Raw genomic sequence first — 24600 nt, forward strand, 5'->3', positions numbered from 1 at the left:
CGATTTTCAAGCACAATTTGAAAAAAAGTGTCTTAGATTAAAACAAAACAAAAAAATCTTCCGTGTACCGTCTTTCTGTGTAAATATCTCATGTTACAACGGCTTATATTCAGGTGCGCTCAATAGTCCGAAAATTACGGTACACAAGTACAACTTCTCTCTTGTTTCCTGGTTCAGACACAAAGTTACTGGACTGTCAAGAGTTCATCCAAAATATTCTGTATATTGCTTATTATTAATTTCAAATTTGTAGTGCTTAAGTAGAGAGATTGTATAGTTTCCTGGCAATTACTATGAAGCTTGAACATTTACATATATTTATTCTTCTACTGTTGACTATAAAACATTAGCAGAGGGTGCAGACCTTTGTCAAGCTGTTTTGTTTCAACAGTGAAGTTTAAAGTGGCTGTTATGTTCTGTTGTATGTTTAGTCATGTTTTGTTGTATGTTTAATTTATCATGCTGTGATTAATTGATATGTGGCTTGATAAGACTGTTTGCCTGCGGTAGCATCAGGCCTATGCTAAGTCTGACCTCCAAGCTCAAGTGCTTTGTGTTCAGGTGATTTCAGGCTTGAAGTACTCCCGATGGTATGAAAATCCCTGACTGCAGAAATTGCACAGAACAGTGCTCCTATCAGCAGTTCAATCTCAACGTTTTTTAAATGGAAATTTTGTATTCACTGGGCCAAGCAACATTTTGTCATCTGCTTCCATCACGTTTGCAAAACTGCTGTGTATATGTACACTGAAGTATGGGGTTAAGTGAAATCACACAGTGCAATTACTCTGCATTTGTTTGTGTTACATTCCTTTTCTATTAATGAATCAGTCATGTGGTCAGCACACCATTCATTTTAATTGCAACGTGTTTGTGCACACGCAACAAATTCATTTTACCATAGAATCCAGTGTTCAATTGACCTATCTTGCAACGTTAGCAAAAGTGAAAAATAAAGTGTATCCACTCCAAAAAATTTGATGCATTTTCCCTTGGCCCATGCTACACAATTCCAACAAGTTTCAAGAAAATCAGGCCAATAGTTTTTCAGTAATCCTGCTGACAGAACCTCCTTGGCAAAGGTAATAAGCACCTGCACATGACAATCATTGTCAAAACACAGACTTGCACAGCCACCTCCCTGACACCAGCTTTGTTGTGTTTTCTCAGCCTGCATAACATTGCAGCCTCTATCTATGGCAGAGGCTGGAACCAGCATCTCTGTAAACAAACACTTGAATGTTCTGGAAGTGGAATTGAGTAAAAAAAAATGCATACTTCATGTATTTGCAATTCAGTTTTAGCCGGTGTATTCGTCATACTGCATATAACTGACCAAAATATATTCAGCTCACACAGCCTTGCACACCTCTGTACCACAGGGTTTTTCTCTAGCACTCATCACTGATCACCAGTATAATGGGGACAAACAGGTGCGAAGATGCTGGAAAAAAGTGCTAAGCTTTATTGTGAAATACTGACCGGATTTTTTTTTTAGGATTTGGAAGTCATAAGCAGTAGTTTTGTGTAGATTAGACACATGTAAATCAGGTTAAAAGTTGGTCTAAATTTAAGGAGTAAAGCCTGCACACAAAAGCTCCATTCACATAGTTACTGAACATCAGTTTACAGTGTTTTATTAGCCCAAATAACAAGCATCATGTCCCTGTAGATATATAGACACGAAATCAGGTTATGTGTGATCTACATCAGTACATAAACAGGATTTTCTTCCCTCTCTCAGTTGGACAGATCTCATGTGACCAGATGTCTGCTTTCAATATACTGGCTTTGTTTAGTTTGTTTTAATCACTCACTGCTGTTGCAATACAAGAGAGCTACACTGCAACATAACAACGTAACTTTACAACTTTATTGCAGTCGAGGATAGAAAATCTACAATCAGTGCTCGCAGGCTATAATTTTGTGGAGGCTGATTATGTTCTTTCACTGCATCAGTGCAGAATCTTCCTGGTCCGCATTGCAATTTATCTGAAAAAATAAAATAAAAATAATAAGAATAAGAATAAGAAATGTCTCTTTGGAGTGAATTTGATGTTTAATAAAGATATTTATAGAGTTATGAGATTTTAAAAACGACAAATACTATGAGACAGGCTGACAGGCAGGCCCTCATATTCTCAACAGGACCAACACTAACACCTCCTCCATACCATCACAACTGCACACAGAGCCAGACAGGAGTATAATCCTATCACAATAAGACTAAACTTTAAAAGTTTCCTGAGTTGACATAATTAGACCCAAGGACAAGAAACACAAACATCACCAGGGGGCTGAAGTTTACACAAAGGCAGAGTGATTAGCTAAAAAGAAAAGACAGAAGAAAGCAATTGCAAAACCTAATGTTGTGATGTGTGGAATCCTAATTAAGAAGGGACTAAAAAGAGGACACGACAGAGTGACATTAAAAAGACCAGTCTGTCAGGATCTTGCTGTATAGTTACTGACTGCAACCCTTAAACCTCAGACTCTCCTAGAAACACCGAGGCTTCAACATGACCGAGAATCTGTATCGGGCTCAATCTATTTATTTTAAAAGGTGCCATTTTATTTGTGCCTTATCTGCCATAGTCTGTGAATACAGCCCCCTAAATCCTGCACTCTGGACCTCAAAGCCATGGTTAAAAAGGGAAAAAAATTGAAATTTTGATATCCTCAAAAAACATACAGTAACTAGACTTCCATTATTAACATCGCCTTACAACACAACTCAAACTGAACACTGAATGATATTATCTAAATATGAGCAAAGACGTACATCATCGGCGCACCTGAGGCGGGCCGATGGCACATACCTGTCAATCAAGCGGCAATGCTGCAGACACACACATAATGAGAACACGAAGGCCACGCGATATGGCGCAAGTCATTTTAAAAAATTGCAATAATAAGCCATCTGGCTAGCAAATGTTACCTAAGGTAGCTAATGGTGCTGCGAGAAAATGCATTTATTATGTTAACGACGATGACAAAGTGAAAAAATAAAAAATACTGAAGTTCCAGTGAAGCTTCATGTCCTCTCACATGTCTACAGGTGTCACTGCTCTCTGTCTGTCTGTCTGTCCAGGTGAGGGAGCTTACTGCTGCATTCACGGCTACATGGTTTCATGGGAAATTTGGCATTTCTAATTAAATGTGATACTTCAGGGCTAAATTACACCTTTATGGATGGGTTGTCTGTCTTTTCCCACCCACTATTTTTCGAACACCCAGAATAACCCATAATTATGGACACACTGTGAGGTTGACACAAATCGTGACTGAGAAAACCTACGGTACAAAAAAAAAGCTGCTTCCCAGATTAGCTATTAACTATGCTAATGTTTGACTGTGTCACTCAGTTTTAAAGTTATTATTGGCACTTAAAGTAAAAAATTCTGGCACCACTCTAGTTAAAGCCAGCTTGAAGCATATTATGTCAACAAGATGATGATGTGCTTATACAGACATTAAACTCAAATTACTGACATTAAAATGATGCCCTCTGTTCATAACAGGGTTTGAGCCAATATGTTGTGATTTGGCCTGGGTGACAATGATTGCACTAGTAAAGCAACAGAGAAGAGAGCTAAGACTGTCACACTTTAGCAAGCTTCTGGAAAGTGCAATATGGATGTAAAGTCATAGCAATATCAGGATTTACTGTAATTGCACTAATTGCTCATAGGCATATGGTATTATAAGACATTTTGAAGAGATAGGGTATATATGTAAGATTAAGTGACGTGTAGTCCACCAGCATGGTGACAAGTCTCTCATAAGCCTGACCTTGACAACAGTATTATGCAATATAATCTTTTAAGTATCTAAAGTGATTCAGCTGCTGAAGTATCAACAGTGATTCAGCTCTTGAATTATTCCTCTTCATTACCACTCTTTGCCATACATCCTCCATTGTATTAGCATGTGACCTCGGTCCACTTCCACTAAAGTTGAGCCACATAAATGGGCCTGCAGAAATCATTTTGCCACTGTCTTTTTGAGTGTTGCACAGAAAAATGCCAGACCCCACTCTCACCTCTGATAGAGCATGCTTGTGAATAAAAGTGGATAATCAGGCACTAAGATGTCCTTAAAAAAAAAAAGATAGAGAGAGAAAGCTTATGACAGGTTTAAAAAGATGAGAGATAATCTTCTCATAATACACAGCACGCTTATCTATAAAGAGTGGGTTTATTTTGAGCAATTTGGTTTGACGAGGAAAATGTGAACCCTTTGTTGCTTGTTCCTTTGAAATCAAAACAAAACGATTGTTTAAAGTGTGCTTCATTTGGAGAAGTAGGAAACTTCAGATTCTTTCTGAATCAGACATAACTGATATTTACACTGATTTTTTTCACTCTGCAAGTCAGTAACGATTAGCTTATAGCCTTTATGATTAAACCACTTTGTGAGGATTGAGGGTTTGATTGAGATTGTGTTGGTGATCATAACGATTTATTAATCTAAACACTTTGAACAGTGTACAGTATTAATGTATCTATCCATGAGCTGCCTCTTTGAAGCAGCATCTTATGTCTGTCCCTAATGCTGGCTTACATGTGGGTTCAGTACAATGAGCCTTCACTGCAAAAACGATGAACTGTCATCTCACCATAAGTATGATTTTTTTTTTCCATATTAAATTTAATTATCAAAAAAATGCTCACTGAATGTAATGGCTGTCAAAATCAACCACAGTGGAAACCCAAATGATTCTGTTGGAGACAGATACTGAGAAGAAGGAGAAATAAAAGGAAGCATAGAGGAATCTTTCCACGCCATTCAACCTCAGGCTTTCGTACACAAACTAAACCATTGTTTGCCTGTTCACTGACTAAAGTAAACAAGGACAAATCTTTGTGTTTGATTTTCATGTTTTTCTCTACCTCTGACTCCTCCAGTGGAGCATTTGAATAAAGAATGGTGGCAACTGAGCTGACCCATGCATCACTGACGCCAACACAGCATGCTCATTCAGAAATAAATTGTGGGGATTCTGCTTAGAGCTTTTGGGTTGATGAGTTTCTTGCAGTGGAATCTAAACACCTCTGCAGCACACTGTTTAAAGTGAAACAAATAATGTTTCTCTGACCTCTTCAAAATTGTATTTATGTGCTCAAAATCCCAAACAGTTTGGTTTAATGTGTAAGAAGCACATTTGCAGGTTGGTTCCTTTGAAACCAAATCACAGAAATTAACTTTAACATCTAAAATCCAAATCTGAATCTTCTGAAGTTTTGTGAAGGCATCTCAGCCAAACCATGTCAGAAAAGAGGGAACACTCTACAATCCACACACACTACCGCTGACATGCCTGACACCCTTTCTGTCAAGAATAAGCAGTCTTTGTCATGTGTGCATTAAATATGAGCTTTTCATCAGAAGTAAACATTGAAGGCTTTCCTTCCTTTTACTTTCTGTGCCTGCCTGCCAGCCTTCAAACACAGCCTTCAAGGTGCAAGACGTCAGGGCCGCTTCCTTACCTCGTCCTGAAGTTGGCCGGGTGTGGGTGCCCGTCATACAAAGATAAAAAGTCATATTCCTCCTCCACAGCGAAAGACTGAAAAACTATATGAATCCTGTTGCCCTCCTCTGCAACAATCACCCAGGTACAGTTCGCTCCATTTGGATATCCATATGGAAACCCGGGGCTTTCTATTGTCCCATTCCTTCCTTTTAAAGTGCCTCCGCAAGTGTGAATAAAACCTGGAAAAAAAGGAAACACATAGTCATTATCAAACACACATTAGTAAAATTAGTAAATTGTAGAAATCCTCACAGAAAATGCACATAATTTTGCCTGGTGCACACATTCAAGTGGAAATAAATCAAATGAATGGCTTAAGAATGCTCTGTGAAGCACTTTGGGCTGCATGTTTGAGTTTGAGTTTGAGTTTACAGATGCTAGTCAAAATCATTTTTGTTGTAACACTTGTATGCATCCTGTTAAATTCAGGTGAAATAATTCTTCAACTGAGAATAAATTGTTTGGAAAATCCACATTGTTCTCAGCTGGCAGAAGCTGTGAGGGGAATCTGGTAACCGGCTAAGAGCCAAGTTTTTTGTGATTCCACTGATGTTTGAGTTTCTGTTCAAATTAAAAAAATAATAGGCTGCAACACCTACTGTACTGCTTGTAATAATGGAAGAGAAATGCATAATTGAGGACTACAGCAATGTTTTTCAATGTTATATAGAACAAAAAGCTTGTGATGTATCATTACTGCCCACTTCTTTCCAAAGGGTTAGAAAGCTCGAGAGACGGGCAACAAGCAAGGTCTTCCAATTTGGTGCCACAAGCCCTTAACACTCTGTTTCACAGCCCACACAAGATATATCTTTGCACCTTGTTGCACTGGCTTGGTGAAAATCAATACCCTTGACGTATTAGGTTAAGCATTATACTATCATTGTCAAACTCCAATAATATGATTGCTTGGCTAACCTTCATAGCGTTCATGTAAATGAGCAAACATGCCACAGCTAAGTAACTCAAAAATAATCTCTTCACTCATGCACATACATTTACAGTATTCTAGTACTTCCACATCCAGTTTACTCCCACTGGTTCAAGAACAATGTATGAACATGCTCATAGACACCGTCACAGAAGAGAAAAAGGAGTGCCGTTGTATTTGAGGCTATCTTGCACGTTGTCTAATGAAAAGCAAACTTAATTAAGATGCATGGTTTACCCCCCACAATTTACTCCTAGTGTAATTAGCTTTTCACACTCTGTAGGTAAAGGATGTTTTGCATAGTGTTGGCCGTACACACACACTGCAGTATGAGGAAAAAACTAAACACTTTGCAGCTAAGCAACTCAAATGGCTTCTATAAAAAAACAGTAGTTTTCCCATAATATGGATGCCTTATTTTAAAAGGATTGTGAGCACAACAGTTAAACGCCAAGCCAAACTGATGATTAATTTGCCCTTTTGTCAAACTGTTCCATTATTTTTGGACAAAGCCTGGCAGCTGTTATTATTTCACACAAAAAAAAATCTGTTATCACAAACATGATAATCTTCAGGAACATTTCTCCTCATTCTTTACATCTTGCGACACCTTCAGGATATTATACTCACAGGGGTCCTGACAGTACAGTATATCTTCACCTATTGTCCAGATAACTGACCTGCTCCGAGACCAATTCACTGCTCCTGTATCCAGTGTTCAAGTGGCCTGACCTATTTACAGATACAGTTATAGATACAGTATATCATGCCCTTACAGGTTTATGAAGTAGTGTGTGCTCTAAATGCAGTGGGGAAAAATGCCTGCCAAGGGTTGTTGCATGTCTAAGTTGCAATTATTTACACCACCATTGATCAAACAGGGTAATCCTGGCAAATTTGTAGCACTGATGCACCACCTACAGGGTCAACATGATCCAACCTGTGACATGGTGCATTATCGCTGCTTTCAAGCACTCTTGGGAGTTATGTAATCACCACGACAGCCATCTTCACTCATCCAACAAATTTGTAAATATGACTGTAAAAATGTGGATTTTTGATGTGCAAGCGAATAACCGCAGTGTGACAGCATGCTTAACCAATAACTGCTGTGATATTTATTATTGCCTGGTGGTCTGTCCATAGAGTATTCTTCCATGTTTCTACTTTCACTGGACACATTCTTGAATTTAATGATCTGAAATTGGGCCTTCCCATTCCTGATCCACATTGGCTTCATTTTTACAGAGCTGCCACCAAAAGAGCAACCAAACATATTCTCTTTGGAGCTACATTTTGGTTGTGTTTTAAACTAAAAGCAATTAATAGTTTGAGTGGGTGTATGCAGGACAGTTTAAAAGAAAAGTTAGAGCTACAGAAAAGCACATTAACGCAAGACAGAATGATCCAAACTTACACTGAATATTTAAAATGAATTTTGAGGGAGACATGTCCGTTACTGAAGCAGAGCCAACTTGCAGCTGCTGTCGTAGTTACATTTTAGACTTATTACAAAAAGCAGGTGGTTAGATAATTATGATGCCAGAAATGCACAACAGTACACCATTTGAAAACTGATGTTCAACTCTAGTATTTTACTTATCCTGGAAAGTCACCTCTTCCATTTTTATGAACGTAATTATGAATACATTATTCTAAAACTATATTTTACCTTGCCATGGTCATAGTATTAAATATCCAACAACAGCAATAGGAGCAGTAAAAATATATTCTGCAAATTTTACAATATTCATCTATTCATATTCAACACAAGACTGAATGGTGACTCATTCAACGTGTGAATAGTGTGACAGTTCAGTTTACAAGTGTTCCTCTGTTGTAAAATGTCTTCTATGTCTCTAGAAGGAGCTTCTAATGTAAAAACCTGACGATGTCACCAGTATTATCTGAGATTAAGGATTAAGATTTAGGAAACAGGAAAGGTGGGGTTGTGGGTAATGTAGGATTCAGTGTTTTGGAACATGACCCAATTAGCTAAAAGTCAGATCTCTTAGCTCCCTGTTGCTTTGACTTTGACGATTCTTTCTAAAAAATTAGTCACTTGTGAGTCTTAATTTTATGGAAATGATGATACTAAAAAAGTGAAGTGAAAATACTAAATGTTAAATGTTAAAACAGAATAACTGCTATTAACACTTTTTGCTTTTTGATTTGATGCATGAGGGAGACTTTCAAAACAGCCAAGTGAAAAATACATGAAACACGAGAGTTGCAGTTTTAATCACCGCTACATAAGCATGACGGCAAGTCAAGTAAGGTAGCCTTGGGATGTGGTGAGGTTAGCACATAATTTCATAACATGAACCTGAAGCAGTCATTGTTGAGGATATCAACAGAGCACAGAGAGAAGCCCCTAAACCTTTTTAGAATACAAGTATTATTGCTTTAGTTTGAGGCTTCTTGTATCACCCAGAGTTTATAACTGCACCAAAGACAGGAGCTCTATTAGCCCCCTGAAATATTTCAGTGTTTGTCAAGCATTAGATAGTTATTGCTGCAAACTAAAGTATTGCCCTTTTGTGAAGTGCTTAGCAATGGTTGTTGGTTGATTGTTCTGATGTCCTGAATAAGATGGAACAGATGCTCATTGCTAAGATATATATTTCCCCCTTTCCGCCTCTCTCTGCATCTCACTCTGTCCCCTTTTCTCCGTCACATGTATTCCTTTCATCTTTCATTATCCCTTGGACTCTCTCGCCTCTTGGACTCTCTCGCCTATTCCATTCTCACCCTCTCTTCGTCTCACTCACCTTTTCATTCCTTGCCTTTTCAGCCAATTGTTCCCCTGCCTCCATTATCCCTCTCTCCCTTCCTGCTCTGTAACTCTGCCTCTCATTTTCCCAGCTACCCCTCAACCTCCCACCCCTTCCACTATCTATTCCCCTCCTTGTTTTTCTATAAGCTATCATTTTTTTATATAAGCTATCCATTATGAATTAGAATCCCTCTTTTCAATTCAGTGAATCACAGGAGCTTGTAATGTGTTAAACACTGTCATCTCCATAAGCACTGTACCTATAAAAAGAACATTGTAAACATTCATCTTGTCACATCAAAGGAGAATGCAACACCACGTACTTCCCTGTACAAGAGAGAGGACATCAAATCAATTTACCACTTGCATCTACACTATGTCTTCCGTGAATCCCACTGTCACCATGGCCTGTTCTGACCTCTATCATCACTTCAATTGTATAATGTACTCCCTGGGGTTTTTCTCCGACCCCATGTTAGTGCCACGCTGCAACACCAACCATAATTTGTGATGAGAAACCAAATTAACAACATGCTGTGATTGCACAGTGGGGAAAATGCGGTTCAAAAATATGAATTAGTATCATAACGCACAAGTCTGGCACAAACAGGGGCTTCAGCAGGCAGCCAGGCTGGATGACAGACAGCGCAAGAACGGTCCCAGCTGTTCCTCAAATAGTTACATTTACTCCTGGCCTTTTGGATATATACACAAATACCACCTTTTCACTGCACTGCACCTTTCATCCTTATAACTGATGAGCAAAACACAGACAGGAAAATGGCATTTGTCTCCTACCCTGATGAGATTTCTGAAGGTGTTTGTCAGTCTGATATCTGTTATATGAGCATGTTTGTATGGAGAGCACATGCATATTTATGTGTGTTGTTGGCCTTGCAGAGCTACTTACTAATGGAAAGGGCAAAACAAGGCTACTGCATGTTATTCTTTTTTTCTTTGCCCTGTGAATACAGGGATTTTGAGCAGAATGAAGCAGCTAATGAACCACAGCCCATGTGGATGGAAAGTAAGATTGATTTTGTAGACCAAATACATTATTATTATATCATTTGTTGCAGGCTAAATAAGGTATTTAATGTTTATTCAGAGCATGAAAGAAAATGATAGACAACATTTTGCCTTTCCAGTATATTGATTGGTGCATGAAGGCATAGGTGCCCCCTAAACAGCAAACAGCCAAACAAACAATACATTGTCCTCCATGCATTTATGCAAATTTGTAGCTAGGTCATAAAGAAAAATGATTATGTGCAGCATGGAGAGGGGAGAAGGTGTCATTTACTAGCATCTAAATTATTATGTGTGACAAACAGATCATTTGATAATGGATGATTGCTGATAGATATGAGAGATGCTGATCCCAATTATTTATTTCTTGGACTAGTCCTGAAAAATAGACACTCAGAGTTCAACCTGCTCCCTTCAGGTAATTATTTCACGATCCCGCAAAGTAGATTTAACTGCTAGACAAACTCTTTTATTCCCTGGCAGTAAAACTGTTGAATTATGATGATGCAAATTTATTGTGCTCCATTTGCTGTATTGTCCTTAAAGTGTGTTGAATTTATCTGCTGTATTTGTCCTTTACCGGCTGTCTATTGTCCCCAGTTTATGTGGCAGCCTGCGTGTCCAAAACAATTTTTCCAATGAGACGATAAAGTTTGATCTAATCTATCTAATCAGCAATCACAGTAATGAAATGCTCCCTGATTAACATCACTCAATGTACTGGCAATTAGAGAAATGTTGTAGCGCCCTCCTTTGGTGCCAGTCAGTGAAAACTTACATAACTCCAACATTACAGAATCAACAATATATATATTTCTCAAAGTGGCATTTATGTTGTGCAAATAAAAATGTAAAAAATTCTAAATCTTTCTATAGTAGATTAGTTATTTGTGAACTGTGACCATCTGGGAAACAGCACCACTGATGTATTATATATCAAAGACTGTTTGTTCTTGGGTTCAAGAAACATCATTGTGATGTGTGGACAGACAAAACAACATCAGCTGCAGGGCTCTTTTTAAGAACATTTGACTCAGGCTATATGGCACTGCAAAGGGACTACACTTTGAAAAGTCTACAGTGTCAGAAGAAAGGATGCTCCATCGACAATATCAGACTTTATTATTAAATAAATGTCATTTGGAAAGTAGTTTTAAGACGATCTCGGAACCCATTGGCTACCATCTGATGACAATTTAGCATTTATCTGCAGGTTGTTCATAAAGATCACTTGACCTAAGGCATTTACATTTTCAGACACACATCTGGAACAATTTGGTCTTGTTGTCATTGTCTTACTCAAGGACACTTCACAAGTAGACATAATGAGCCAAAAATTGAGTCACCATATGACTAATGGCCAACATGCTTCATCACCAGAGCTTTATCAGGCAGCCCTTGCTATTTCACTTTGTAATAATACCCCAATGTTGCTGTTATCGTAGTCATTGCAGGCTTACACCTTTTTCTCTGCTCAAATAGTGTCAGCACATCAACTATCACACATTTGCTGAAAATGATCTATATAACTTGAATGCAAAAGCTCATGCATTGTATAAATATTCATAGCAATGTGGTTAAAATCATATAGTACATGATTAGACAAATCATTACATAACACTAAAAAGCACAATTTCAGGATTTCAGAAAGAAATAAGCCTCGATCTGAACACCACTTTTAAAAACACCGGTCAGTCTGTGCATAAAAAGTGTTTTGCCTTCACCCTTCATACATCACAGTTTCTTACTTCAAACAAATCCTAAGCACAATACCAACAAGCCTACTGAGCTATGGGCTTTCAAGCCCCTTTTATTGGCTTATTTTTGGCATGTATTATTTTCTCTCTCTCTCCCTCTTTCTCTGCTTGATACTCCATTTCCTCATGACTGACTGTAGTGGATGCTCAGTCAAGGACACCTCTTCTTCCAGATGGCATTTCATCATTGTACATGATGATGGCCCATTGTAAATGCGGGGGTAGCAACAGCGCCACTCATAGCAATCAAAGTTAAAGTACAAAAAAAAACCTGCATTGATTTGCACCTGACCTTAGAGGTGAGTCAGCCAATATAGAGATATCCATCAGCGGTGGTTTGGTTACAGGGCAATGACTGGAAAGATAGAGCCCTTACCAAGCAAGACAAAGGTCAACAAACATCCTGATAGTCTACATTCACTGCAGAGTATCCACACAACTTACGAAACACAACAGAAAGAAACATTAGTGCTGATCAAAGCCACTCCCTTCTATTACTCTATTGTATAAAGACCAGAAAAAAATGAAAATCGCAGTGTTGTGTTGAACATTGAACCCAATATTGATTAGGAAAAACAATATTTTGTTGCATTTCTGCTGTCACGCCTTTAGATCATGAATCTTCAGGGTCTGCACCATATCAAATCAGAGCTGCTGCAGCACTTAGGAGTTATATTTAGGGGTAATTTTGTTTTTAGAAATCCAAGCACTTTCTCTTAGATCTATGACAAGCTGTACTCTGAGCCACTGACATAATATGTGGAGGGAAGAGGAAATAATTTTTCATCAGCACGACTAGGAATACAACAATGATGACTTCTAGGGCCCAGACAGCAACCTTACTAGACAGAAATCTTAAATTGATGTCCCCAAAGAGAAGGATTTTATCTGCATGGCTGTGCTGCACCTTCACAATTCATACTGATAGAATGTGCATAATCGCAGCCCCTCACCATGCTTGTCTGCATGCTTGATGGAAGGGAAATGGGCTCCATACAACAGAAACAGAAAAGAGGCTTTCGAGAGAATGACTATTACCTCATGAGTGTGTCACTGCAATTTGGAAGAGGGCTCTGAAATATTCCATTCGGTGGTCTTAAATTGCCAACCACTGAGGTGAAAAATACTAAAATCAAATACGCTGAAACACAGCTGGCACATGCACAAAGAGGCACAACAAACACACGCTTTTGCACAAGAAAATAACAGACGTATCTCTGCGTAGCCAAGTATAATAACTGTTTCCTAACGTTTGTGTGCTTTAGCTACCTCCCAGTAGATACAGTATTTCATGGCTAGACACCAATATCTCCTCAAAGTGCTACTGAGCCACGATGCACCTGATGCCAGGCCACCACTGTGAGAGCTGCTGTACAGCACAAAACTGTGAGCCAAAAACACATCTAATAGGACGCCTGTCTCTCTAGCCTCCAATTTTCCAAACAAACAATGACATCAACACTTCACTTTCAACCCGGAAAAGTAGAAGGAAAGAAGCACAGAAAAATCTGTCTTTTTCCATCTAAAGACAACCACAGAGGCTGAAATGGTACTTGATGGTTTTTCACTTTCCAATTAAACACATTATTCTGGTTAAAGGTTCAGATAGTGAGGACACAAAGAATGAAAAAAGGAAAGCAAAGCATGGAACTTGAAACTCAATCACAAACCACCTCATTAACATTAAGCCAGCTGCAGCTTCTCAAGAGATTGTTAGATTGAATTCTATACCTGCCAACCCACTCCACCTGGAGGGAAGTGGTGGCAGTGGTAGTCCTTCAGAGGTAGACATTTTGAACTCGCCACCTACAGGCAAAGAAAGCAAATAGCTGCTGCAATTTGAGTGCGACAGCTGCAGTCTTTTTTTCTTTTTTGTATTTGTGCTTTTTGTTGGTTTCTCATTAAAAAAATGTACAACCTGTTAAATAAATTTATAAAAATGGACTGTGGATTGTGGACTTACTGTGTCACACTTGCAGCAAATATTAAATAATCAAATAGAAGACATATAATTTAGTTTGTGGCTGTGAAGCACCCAAAGGTATCTTAACATTGGAGTTTTTCAGGAACATGGCCATCAGAAAAGCCAGCAACGTATAGTAAAAGTAACAATTATACATACAATTAGGTTATAGACAGATACGTTAGTCTCAAATTAGGGCTGTATGTAAGATATTATCTTCATTATTGGTTTATCTGCTCATTTTCTCAATTACATGATTTGTGTGTAGAATGTAGAAAAGTAAACATAAAAAACTAAATTAATGTCCATTACATTTTCCCACAGCCTTGTTTTAGTCAGCCTGCAGTCCAAACTCCACAGGTATTCAGTTTACTATCTGACTGTATTCCTGATCTTCACATTTGAGAAAATATAACCATAAAATGTTTGTTATTTTAACTTGTAAAGTGACAGAAGTGATTATTGATCACCAAAACAGATGCTAAATAACTTTCTGTTGATTGACTAAGTAATTACCTAGTCGTTGCAGCTCTAATGACTCATCCACAAAACTAATTTTCTTTTGGCTTTCTTCTGCTATGTCCCCATCATTTTTTGTTTTGTAAAATATAGAAAATGTAGATACCACCTTCTTCCTTTCCCCTTGAACCTGAAACTTGGAACACGGAGGACACACAAGGACACTCAGTGTGAATTATACCCTTCCTAGAATTTAGTAAAAAATACGCTTTTGCAGGTTAAAACATCAAAAACAAGTGCTCACAGAGCATGAATCAAAAGAAAATCAAAAAAACATTACAATTGTGGTTCTCATTGCCTGTATTGGCACAAAAGAGAAGCTATTACTTTTCTCCGTGTTTTTCCTTGTCATTTCCGACCTGCTGCTACTGTCATTGCTTTTAGACTCCGCAGGTTGGAACTGCAGATCTAAAACTGCTGCCACTGCAGTTCGAAGATATTGGCTGCGCCCAGGTTCAACTTCTTTGTATCAGTGACACTGTTATGTCCTTGATTGGGACCAAAATTAGATCTGTTTTTTTTAACAGAGAATGGACAATGATGGATGAATAAGTTCTTTTAATAAATGCAGCTCCACAGGCCAGGACTAAAGGCCAATACACAGCATGGAGCCCTAAAATCAGATGATTACTTAGTCAATGTTTGTTCAATATGCACAGCAGGAGCCTGAATGTGTTTTCTCACATGTGGAAAATGCAATCCATGAGAGAGCACAGTTTTGCTTATCTATTCCTCGCAGAAGAAGCCAAAAAACTTATAAACTTTAAACAGCAAAGTTGTTAAATTAACAACAATGTAGCGTTTATGAAGAAATCAATAATTTCATAAGCTTCTGACCTGAGAGCACTCACACTATAGTCTACCTGTATCAGTCTATTTTCGACCTAAATGGAATATGAAATCCCCAGTGCTGCCTCTTCAACACTGAAAGCAAAATGGTGTAGCTGAGAGCCTTGTATTTGTTAAGCTATTCACACCTATCAGTTGCATTGCTGTTGAGTGCTATGGAGTCACAGAGACATCCTTTAAGCAGTCTACCTTCTCAATTACCTTCACATCACCCCACTTTGTTTCCCCGACCATGCTTCACCCCTGCCTGCTCTGCTGCCACATATCAAAAACCCAGTTGACAGCCACAGACAAAAACAACAGCAGTCGTCAGTGTGAAGGAAGATTCATGAAGGTACGTGGGTATTTCATGGTCACAGGTTATAGGGAAGTTTTAAAAAAAAAGGAATTATAAACTGTGGATGCAATATTAATGGAAAAATACCCAGTGGTATGTATATTGTTGTGCTTCATTGAACAGCAGCGTTTTTGCTGGTTTATTAGTTACATCTCACTTAAACTAAATGCTTCACTCCATTTACATTGCCTCCAAATAACCGTTAGTAACAGTTATTGCATAAATATATCAAAACTGTGAATTTCTCACCTGTCAGGTTTTCTAGTTTTTAGCCGCTGCATGTATAAGGCTAAATGAATGCATACATTTTTTATCAGCGAATACGCCTCCAGGCAGTTAACAGAGTTTAATCCTCTCTGAGAATGGCACCTAAGGTGCAGAAGACAGTCCACCTTGAATCCGTAGCCTTGACTCTGGAAGCTTCCTCTCCTCAACCTATTACATTTAATCTCAACAAACGGTGAGCTATTTTTCTTCCCGAAGACAAGATATTGCCAATCTCTCTCCCCCAAGAGTCCTGCTTATATTAAAACTGATACCTGAGAAGAACCGACTTAATCAGAACCAGCAAACTATATCCAGCCTTCGCAGGGAACTGTCAGCAACATCTAAGAACATTGGCCAGACCTAAAGCCATGGGCGAGAGGCCAGTGGATGAGCTGAGTAGTACTTTGGTGCACCACTAAGGCTATCCAGTGAGATGTCAGCACTAAAAGAGGCATCAGGAATCCGCGGAGTAAACTTGTTACTATTCCAAAGTCCTGTTTCCTGGAACGTTATACATTGTTCCTTCAAGTTCCACTTGAACCCAAGTGATTCTTCTGGACACTGTCCACTTTTTTTTCTCTCATACTTCTGCTCTACTTCTTCTACTGCTGAGATCAAGAACCTGAGGGGCAGTGGGATAACGCCCCAAATTCCCTGTAGTTAGTGTATAATTACACAGACAAATTGTAATCCTGATTAGCCCCAGCAGCCTTTCCAGCCTGTTTACATAATCACATTGAGAGAAAGTCTTCATCAAGGGCTCAGTGGCCAGATTACCGTCAGTGTCGAACCTACCTGATTACCAGCAATTAGTGAGTGCCTGGTATGGACTTTAACAAAACAACTATGTTTTAACAAAATGTGAAATTAAATATGGGGGATACGGGGTAATCACAAGAAACAGAAGTGGTGGGACACAACAGATGGACAATTTTCCACAATCTGTTCACTATCATTTATCGTTCACTGTCATTTGACGTGGTAATGTCAGTGCGGGAAACTGGCCAGTGCCTGCGTGTTGTGTTTGTCCTCTCCCATGGCGTCCCTTCAACACATGATGATTATGTTCCCTCCAGCTTTTCCTTATCAGGTCAATACCAGGACTGTCCAGTGTACGGGAAAAGAGTGCCAGGAGACAAAAACTGAATATTTGAATATTATCTGATCAAAGCAAAGCACCATTCGAAATGGATATATATGAAGGTAAAAATAACATAGTAACATAACATCCATCCATATTCTAATAACTTTAAATTATAGGGGCAGATGCAGAAAGCTGTGGCCATAACTCCATTCTGGATCTTTTCAGTGTCTCACATGATATTATCCATAGCTCAAGCATGTGTCATAAGAACAGGATGCCCTCTGCTTTGTGCCTGCCTCATTATGGTGAACTTGATTGATCATTGTCCGGTCGATAGATCCACTGTGATTGTCAAAAAAAAAAAAAAAGAAAAAGGGCAAACGCAGCTGTTGTACTTAAGAGAAGATCCAGTAGTGCTCACTATCATTATAAAGGAATTCAATCTGCATTTGACACAGATCTTTCGTTTAATATAAAAAAATCCAGCCCCTGCAATTTAGCTTCCTAAATTCGTGTCTATGTCAAGCAGTTTTATAAATTCCCCCAAGGATTAGATGACACAGTTGCAGTGGATGTCCTCAGTTGTTTGGTGGTAAACTGCTGCAATGAGGATAATATTTTTGATTCAGTTTTATTTATTTCGAAATTAAGTTGCCAATTTTCACAAGATTTTCTCTAAGACTCGTACAGGTGACTGAGCTAACTTTTGTAAACTAAGAATCAGAACCACCCACACACAGGTACCTGGCTCAAAAATAATCTCATATGAAAAAGACTCCTCTAGCAAAGCGGTGTAGTACAAACTTTGGTAGACACAGCATCATTATCTTAGCAGGAGAAGTGAGTCACAGGCCAAATCTAGCAGATCTTTTTACTTCTGCAAACACTGTGTCAGTTGTCAGAGCAGAGGAACAACAGCTGTTCCACGGTTCTTTCTCCATGCCTTGCTCTGTGTCACTATTTCCTTTGCACTTTTCCAAAAGAAGAGCAGGGCCTCCTCCTCCTTTCCTCCCCCCTTCCCCAATTCCTGGCTGGCTGGCTCCCTAATAAGTAACAGAACTAGGAGGATTGGCAGTGGCCTCGAGGTTTGACATTGCCACAATGTGGGTGGTGATGAAACAGCACTGCGCCCGACTCTGCTCGACTCGACTTGGCTCATTCTTGGTGGGCGCTGCTACTCTGCATGCTGCACATTTCATCCTCCCCCAATAGACAGACATGAGAATTACTCACAGGGTGAACAATCTGCATGTAAATTGATATATGTGAGTGCCCATCCTCAGACATACAAACATGCATTCAACAGATAACTAGCCTTGCACTCACGCACACAATGTCCCTGAAATCACACGCATACACATTTGTGTACACACCAAAACACCACACTAAAACAAGGAACATGTTGAGGTTTGAAATTGGATTTTCTTTTCATTCTTTGGCTTTAATTTTAGTTGTAAATGAGAATTTAACACAGTCACATTAAATACATGACACACACACACACAAAGAGAGAAACACACACACACGCACCAGTCTACATGTAACTGACATTGGAAGATAGCGAGATATAGATTTGATTTGTTTGCTATAAATGCTGTTTAAATGTCAGTGGAAAGTGGGCGATGTAATTGCAGTGTGGTAAATGAGCAACAATTGCAGTGAGTGATTGTTACAGAAGCTGTATTATGTAAATAGCATGAATCAAATGATTGGGGAAGAAAAACAGGGGTGATCAGGCAGTGAAGTGCAAAGTTTAGGGATGTTGTTGCTTCATGTAGTCAAAGGACTACATTTTAAAAACTAAAAAAAGTTACATTTTATGAAATGTTCACTGGTCTGAGTGAAATAAGCTGATGCATATAAAGGGGGGGGAGAAAAAAAAACAGCGGTTACCTCACCAGCTATTCAAAGGACAGACCCTGAGAAAGAGCCACTGGAATACTAACAAGCCCACCTTACACCTGCCTGCACTGTCAAGTCCGATAAACACCAGTCGACAAATTGGTTCCACACTACTAATTGCCTCGACCCCCCCTCCCCTTTAATGGTAATAGTTCTGGCTTGACAAATCCTCCATACATACTCGAAAACTCGACCCAGAAAAAAAAAGACAATGCGCACAGCTCGAGCCTAAATAAATTGGAATCTGTTAACATCCTATAGGAAATCTGCAGTGCATGCACTTGCGCCTCAACAATTCACTAGTTACCCTACTAAGCAAAGCAGCTCACGTAGGCTATTAGAAGAAGCGTAGGCTACCGCAAGAATATCTATTGAGACTGAGTCAAAGCCTGCATTGAGCGCTAAACCGGTGAAATGCGTCCCTTAAAAGTCCATCCAGTAAACCGTGGTGGACTATTTTGCGCACGTCTGTAACGTTAACGCTTTTGATTTCTCACACGCACACACACACACACACACACACACACACACACACGGGCACATCAAGCGCATCAGAAAATACAGAGAATTGCTGCAGTGGCTCGTACCTTTCACACAAGTGAACATCAATGAAAAGATGAGATTCCAAAAAACAATTCCCGTCCTAATCCTCATCGTTTTGGCTTGAACAAAGTCCCCTCGGCCACATTTAACGCATCTCCTGTTGAAAATGTCCCGTAGTTCAATAGATCCGTCGTAGTATCCGTCTCTGTAAATCCCCTTCATCTTCACAACTAACACATCTAACCTATAGGCTGTTTTTTTTCTTTTCTTTTCTCTTTCTGTGGGGTTGAAGTAGGTTCCCTCTCCTTTCTCTCGCAGGAGGAACAGGCAGAGCCGCCCGCCGCGCTATGTCAGCTGATGGGAGAGAAGTGAGCAAGACTGAATTTTAGGATAGGACCAAAGCAACCTGGACGAGGGCTCAACCATCTCTGCTGAGAGGGGCATCAAGTGTGAGGATATCTGCTGGTGCGCTCTCACATCTGCTGCTCAACATCTTTCCCTTTTTTAATCCCTATAAACCGGCTGAGGACGGAGAGGAGCCTACAATTTGAATGCTGCCTTTATCGATCGACAATTGGAGCAGGCAGAGTGAGAGAGAGAGAGAGAGAGAGAGAGAGAGAGAAGGTGGTGGGGAGGCGAGGGGTGGTGGTGGTGGTGGTGGATGCATTGAGAGAGAGCGTCCTGTGTGAGTATGATGTGGCTGATGTGTGGGTCACAAATCATGGAGGAGGTGTGGGTGGCGAGGGAGGAGGAAGCGCGTCTTTATGGGACGAATGTAAATCCTGAGAAAGAAATGAAGTCTGCTAATGGCAGCATGTAGTTTGTGTGTGTGTGTGTATGTGTATGGGGTGAGTGAGGGTGGGTAGTGGTGTTAGGTGAGACTCAGACAGGCAGCATCCCGTCCCGAAAGCTGATGAAAGAAATTCGCCTGGTAGGCAATCCCACCATAACTCTGATTTTCATTTTGGAGATCGAGCGCAGCCGTTATTGGGAGTGATGGGACTGGGCAATTTGCAATGCAAAGATGGGATGATGACGGCGCAAAGCAGTTGCAGCTCAGCTGCAGTGGGGCTCTTCTGCCATCTAGCTTTGGAAGAGTCGTCGACCTGTACTTTGAAAACGGGCAGGAAAGCAGTGAAGTGGGAGGCCGTGATTGCACACGAGGTGAACACCATCCCATCTATAACACATTCAGACAAGCTTTCTTCAGGAGCTGTTGATTCTAATGGTTATAGCTCCACTTCACTTTTCAAATCAAATCATCTCTGGCCTTGAATAGCTCAACAAATTCAAGTTTCTGAGAGCAGCATCTTTGAAAAGAGCTTTTATATCAAGTTATACCAATTGTGCGCATATACCTTCTGGTTTGATTATTACCCAGTTAATAATTGTACCTGCATTGACCTCCATAGAAATCAATATACCGTGCCTTATTGGCAAGATTCATTAGCTTGAAGTCAGCAGGGTAAGTTCATAAGGAAACCTAATAAATTAACCAGGAGCCTCTCTTTGTATTTGAGGAGAAGCCAAAATGGGAACTTTTCAGTAATTTACAGTGTGAGAGCTGTCCACGGTGCTGAAACTGTAAACCAGCTCGTCTGCTTGTGCCACTTTAGGAAGTAAAGTGACTTGTGTTTTTGTCATTCCCACCAAAAACAATGCACATCAGCAATTGATTAAGTGTTTGGATGAACAAGGCAGAAAAAAAACATTCACTCTTTACCTAAAAATCCACTCTAAAGTGCAAATCTGATTACCATCTTTTTGCATGTTTCTGTTCTGTGTCCAAGGTTAGTTGGCTAGACAGGGTAAACCTCCCACCTCTACTCTCGCTCTCCCTTGGGAGAATAAATAGGAGAAAACAGCTTGATCCTGCTCTAATCTCATCTAATTATAAGGCAGCAGAGGGCAATGGGATTGTTGTCCTTTGGCCAAATATTCAAAAAAACATAATTCAACTCTGGAGGCCAAATGGTGATAAATATCATTTTGTAATTGTAATGCTGTGAGTTATTTTCATGTGCTGTACATAGCCGCACAACTTTATGGGCTTTGTGTTTTGTGAATTATGTTTTATTTTGTATTTATTGTGTCTTTGCCAGCTCAATGAAATGTATTGTAGCTCTTTGTGGAAATCTCATTTTACATGTTTCTGTGGACAGCTCGATATTAATCTATCTCGTTCTCCCCTACAAACTGAATCACAACCAGATGAGCGATAGATTTGTATCCTCACTCCATTTCTCTGTAGAGTTGTTTATCTCAATGGTTTATGCAGCACAGGCAAACCATTGCATATCTGCCAGTGTGAAGTAGAAGGTCCCTTATTCCCTCCTGGCATCAGAATTCTTCAGGTGTCTACAGGCCCAGTGGAGGCAGCTGGGAATGGATTGAGGCACCAGGTAGCTTGTCTTTACCACTGTAATCGACAGGTGGGCCCAGGAGAGTGGACTTCTGTTATATTGATGCCTCTCCCCAGCCTTCTCTTGCAGCTTGATGAGCAATCAGACTGCCTCTTGCCTGATCCTGCTGTTGTTGTTTTTTTTTTTGTTTTTTGTGTGTGTGCATCTGTGTGTGGGTCCCCATCTATGTATCGACAGTTCATGCATGCCAAGATAAACATGCATGTGTGCAAGCATGGTTGAGCGTTCTATGCATACGGAGGCATGTTTGCACACGTTAGCTCATACTGGGAGGAATTCATGTGTTGAATATACTTTTATGCATCAAGAACAACAAAACCAGTCAGCTAACCAGCCAAATAATCAGTCATTTGGAGAGCTACAGTGATTTCACTTTGTTTTTTTCCCCCCTCAGGGGCTCAGGCTGTTGTACTTGTGAATCTGGGCAGCATGTTCTGATTAGCAGAGGTCATGTATGATTCCTCATGCCTAGGAAGGTTTTCATGTCACACTGGGGCCAAAGGTGCCCTGTCTTTCCAGAGGGGGCCTTGTGGGACAGGTTTAGACAGGTGTCTGTGAATGTGTGCCTACTGTATGTTGGTATGTGGAGTGCAGGGACATGTGTGAATAAAAGTGTCAGACTATTACTATGTGTGTGCGTAACATGTGTGCCCTCCAGCAATGTGCATGGCTGTTTGCATGTACGGGTACAGAGGCATGCATCTAAGTTGAAATCTTCATGCTTGGGTTAGATTTTGTTTAGCCGCGTGTGTGTTTGTGTGCCGGGGCAAAGTGCAGCTGGTAGGGGGTTGATAGAGTAAGCACTGGGGTCGGATTAGCTGGCTTGACTTCCCCAGAGGAATATGTCTGAATCTAGCCTCTCTCACGCACTAAAGTTAATCCACTGCTGGGTTCTGATGCTCCATTTCTCTGGGTCTGCTACCGACAGCACCCGAGGGGCACTGGGACGGTGTGTGCAGGTGAATGGGGTCAATGGGTGATGTCTGTGCACGTGAGTAAGACAGTTCAGGGGGATGTTTGAAGAACGGCATTTAGACCATAAAAAATCTTGTTTCAACTAAAACTTTGAGGTGTATGGAGACCCCTTTTCTTTTATGTTCTTCTTCCTGTGAGCACTATTGACTGCCACCATAGTAGATAATCTCTGGACCATTCCAGCGCTTGAGGATGATGGCTCCTCAGTGAATAATGCTGAAAAAAAAAACAGAGATGGGCTTTGAAATAGAGATTTTCCATTTATCCAGAATCAATTACGCAGTGTAATATAACATGGATCTTACAATTATTACAGAGAGCCCACAATCACACCTCATCCTGTAGCAGGTTACATGGTGGCATTCTGACAAAAATATGCATTGACAGTTTCACTGGCATGCCTGGCAAGATAATCGTCAGCCCGATGCTAGCTCTTTAGCTCAGGGCAATACTCTGAGCCATGAGTCACAGCAAACGGTTCAGTCAGATTAAATGTAGATAAAAAGTGACATCAAAACCATTTTTGATCCATTTATCTGTGCACCTAGTTAGTGATTTTCTTCAGGCTAAGAAAAGCTTCATCAAATATGATTACTCATACTCATTTTGTCTTTCCTCTCCATAACATACTGCCTATATGTGAATAAATATACGTTCTCTGTTTAATCTCACTCTCTTCTTTTAGCTTATTACTACATCTGAGTCCACCACACTGCCATATTTTGCTCGTTAGATTCTATTTAGGTTTCAATCAGATCTCTGCTGACCGAGCCTGTTCATGTACTTTGTTCACGCATCTGACATTAAATATTTTTGAACCTTTAATCTTCTGAGGAAAAGTCAGAAGAAAGAAATAGTAGAGACGGAGGAAGAGAGAAAGGAGGAGGTCAAACAAGGAGTTGAAGAAAACAAGGGTTAAAGGTATTGATTGTGGGCTGGTGGCAAACATAAAGGCGAGAGACAGAAACCGATGTGAAATGAAGGGAGTGAGGGAAAGACAGGGGAAGGACATGCAGGCAAAAGGAGGGCAGGGTGAGGATGTATTAAGGTTGTTGGTACTGAAAAAAAAAAACAGAGGGATAGAGACAGAGGAGAGGACCAAGGGTAAAGCATTATAATAAGCTGGAGAGAAATAGATTTGAGGAGCACAGAAGCCCGAGCAAAAAGGAAAATGTAATGAATAGTGAATCTAACCAGATACCAACTAAAAATCTTCATGAGTAAAAGGAGATAATATATTTTGGATGACATAAGCCATAGCTAATGTATGGGCCATGAAGCATAAACAACAGTTTATGTATGTTTACTCTTGAGGTCAAGCTATTTAAATGGGATGATTAACAACAATAACTGGTGAAGCTACAGATAGAAAAAAGAAAAAACAGTTGTACGTCAAAGTGACTTCAGTGCAGCGTAGCCAACTTCAAAGATGGTCTCATCATATATTGAAACGTAGAATGAACCGTCTGGTGATACACAGACTTAATCATATGAATAAAAGATCAAAGGGAAAAACTGCTGATTGAGAGAGAGGAGGAGAGAATAAGCAACCGCTAGCTTTTTGATTCACTCCACAGAGGAGGAAAAAAGGAGTTAAACACCTTCTTTTTTTTTTGGAAAGGAAAAATGTTGTGTTGATTGTAAGTGTGGAGGAGAGATTTACAAATGTGCATGTGGTATTAGAAATGCGCTGGGGTTTTTGAGTGAGAGGT

General features: G+C 39.9%; 1 protein-coding gene across 5 annotated transcripts in view; it reads right to left on the reverse strand.

The window, feature by feature from the left end:
• The window catches only part of LOC109138772 (CUB and sushi domain-containing protein 3), a 205529-nt gene extending 185443 nt beyond the window's left edge, over positions 1-20086 (reverse strand). For all 5 annotated transcript variants that reach the window (XM_027287060.1, XM_027287059.1, XM_027287058.1 and 2 more), the window contains exons 1-2: positions 19535-20086; positions 5490-5712 (exon numbers count right to left, since the gene is read on the reverse strand). In XM_027287060.1, coding sequence (XP_027142861.1) covers positions 5490-5712; positions 19535-19712 — 401 coding nt within the window. In that variant the 5' untranslated portion in view covers positions 19713-20086. The remainder of the gene's footprint in view (positions 1-5489; positions 5713-19534) is intronic.
• Positions 20087-24600: the final 4514 nt, after the last annotated feature.

Source organism: Larimichthys crocea, chromosome XIII, assembly GCF_000972845.2.
Source record: "Larimichthys crocea isolate SSNF chromosome XIII, L_crocea_2.0, whole genome shotgun sequence".
Classification (NCBI taxonomy): Eukaryota; Metazoa; Chordata; class Actinopteri; family Sciaenidae; genus Larimichthys; species Larimichthys crocea.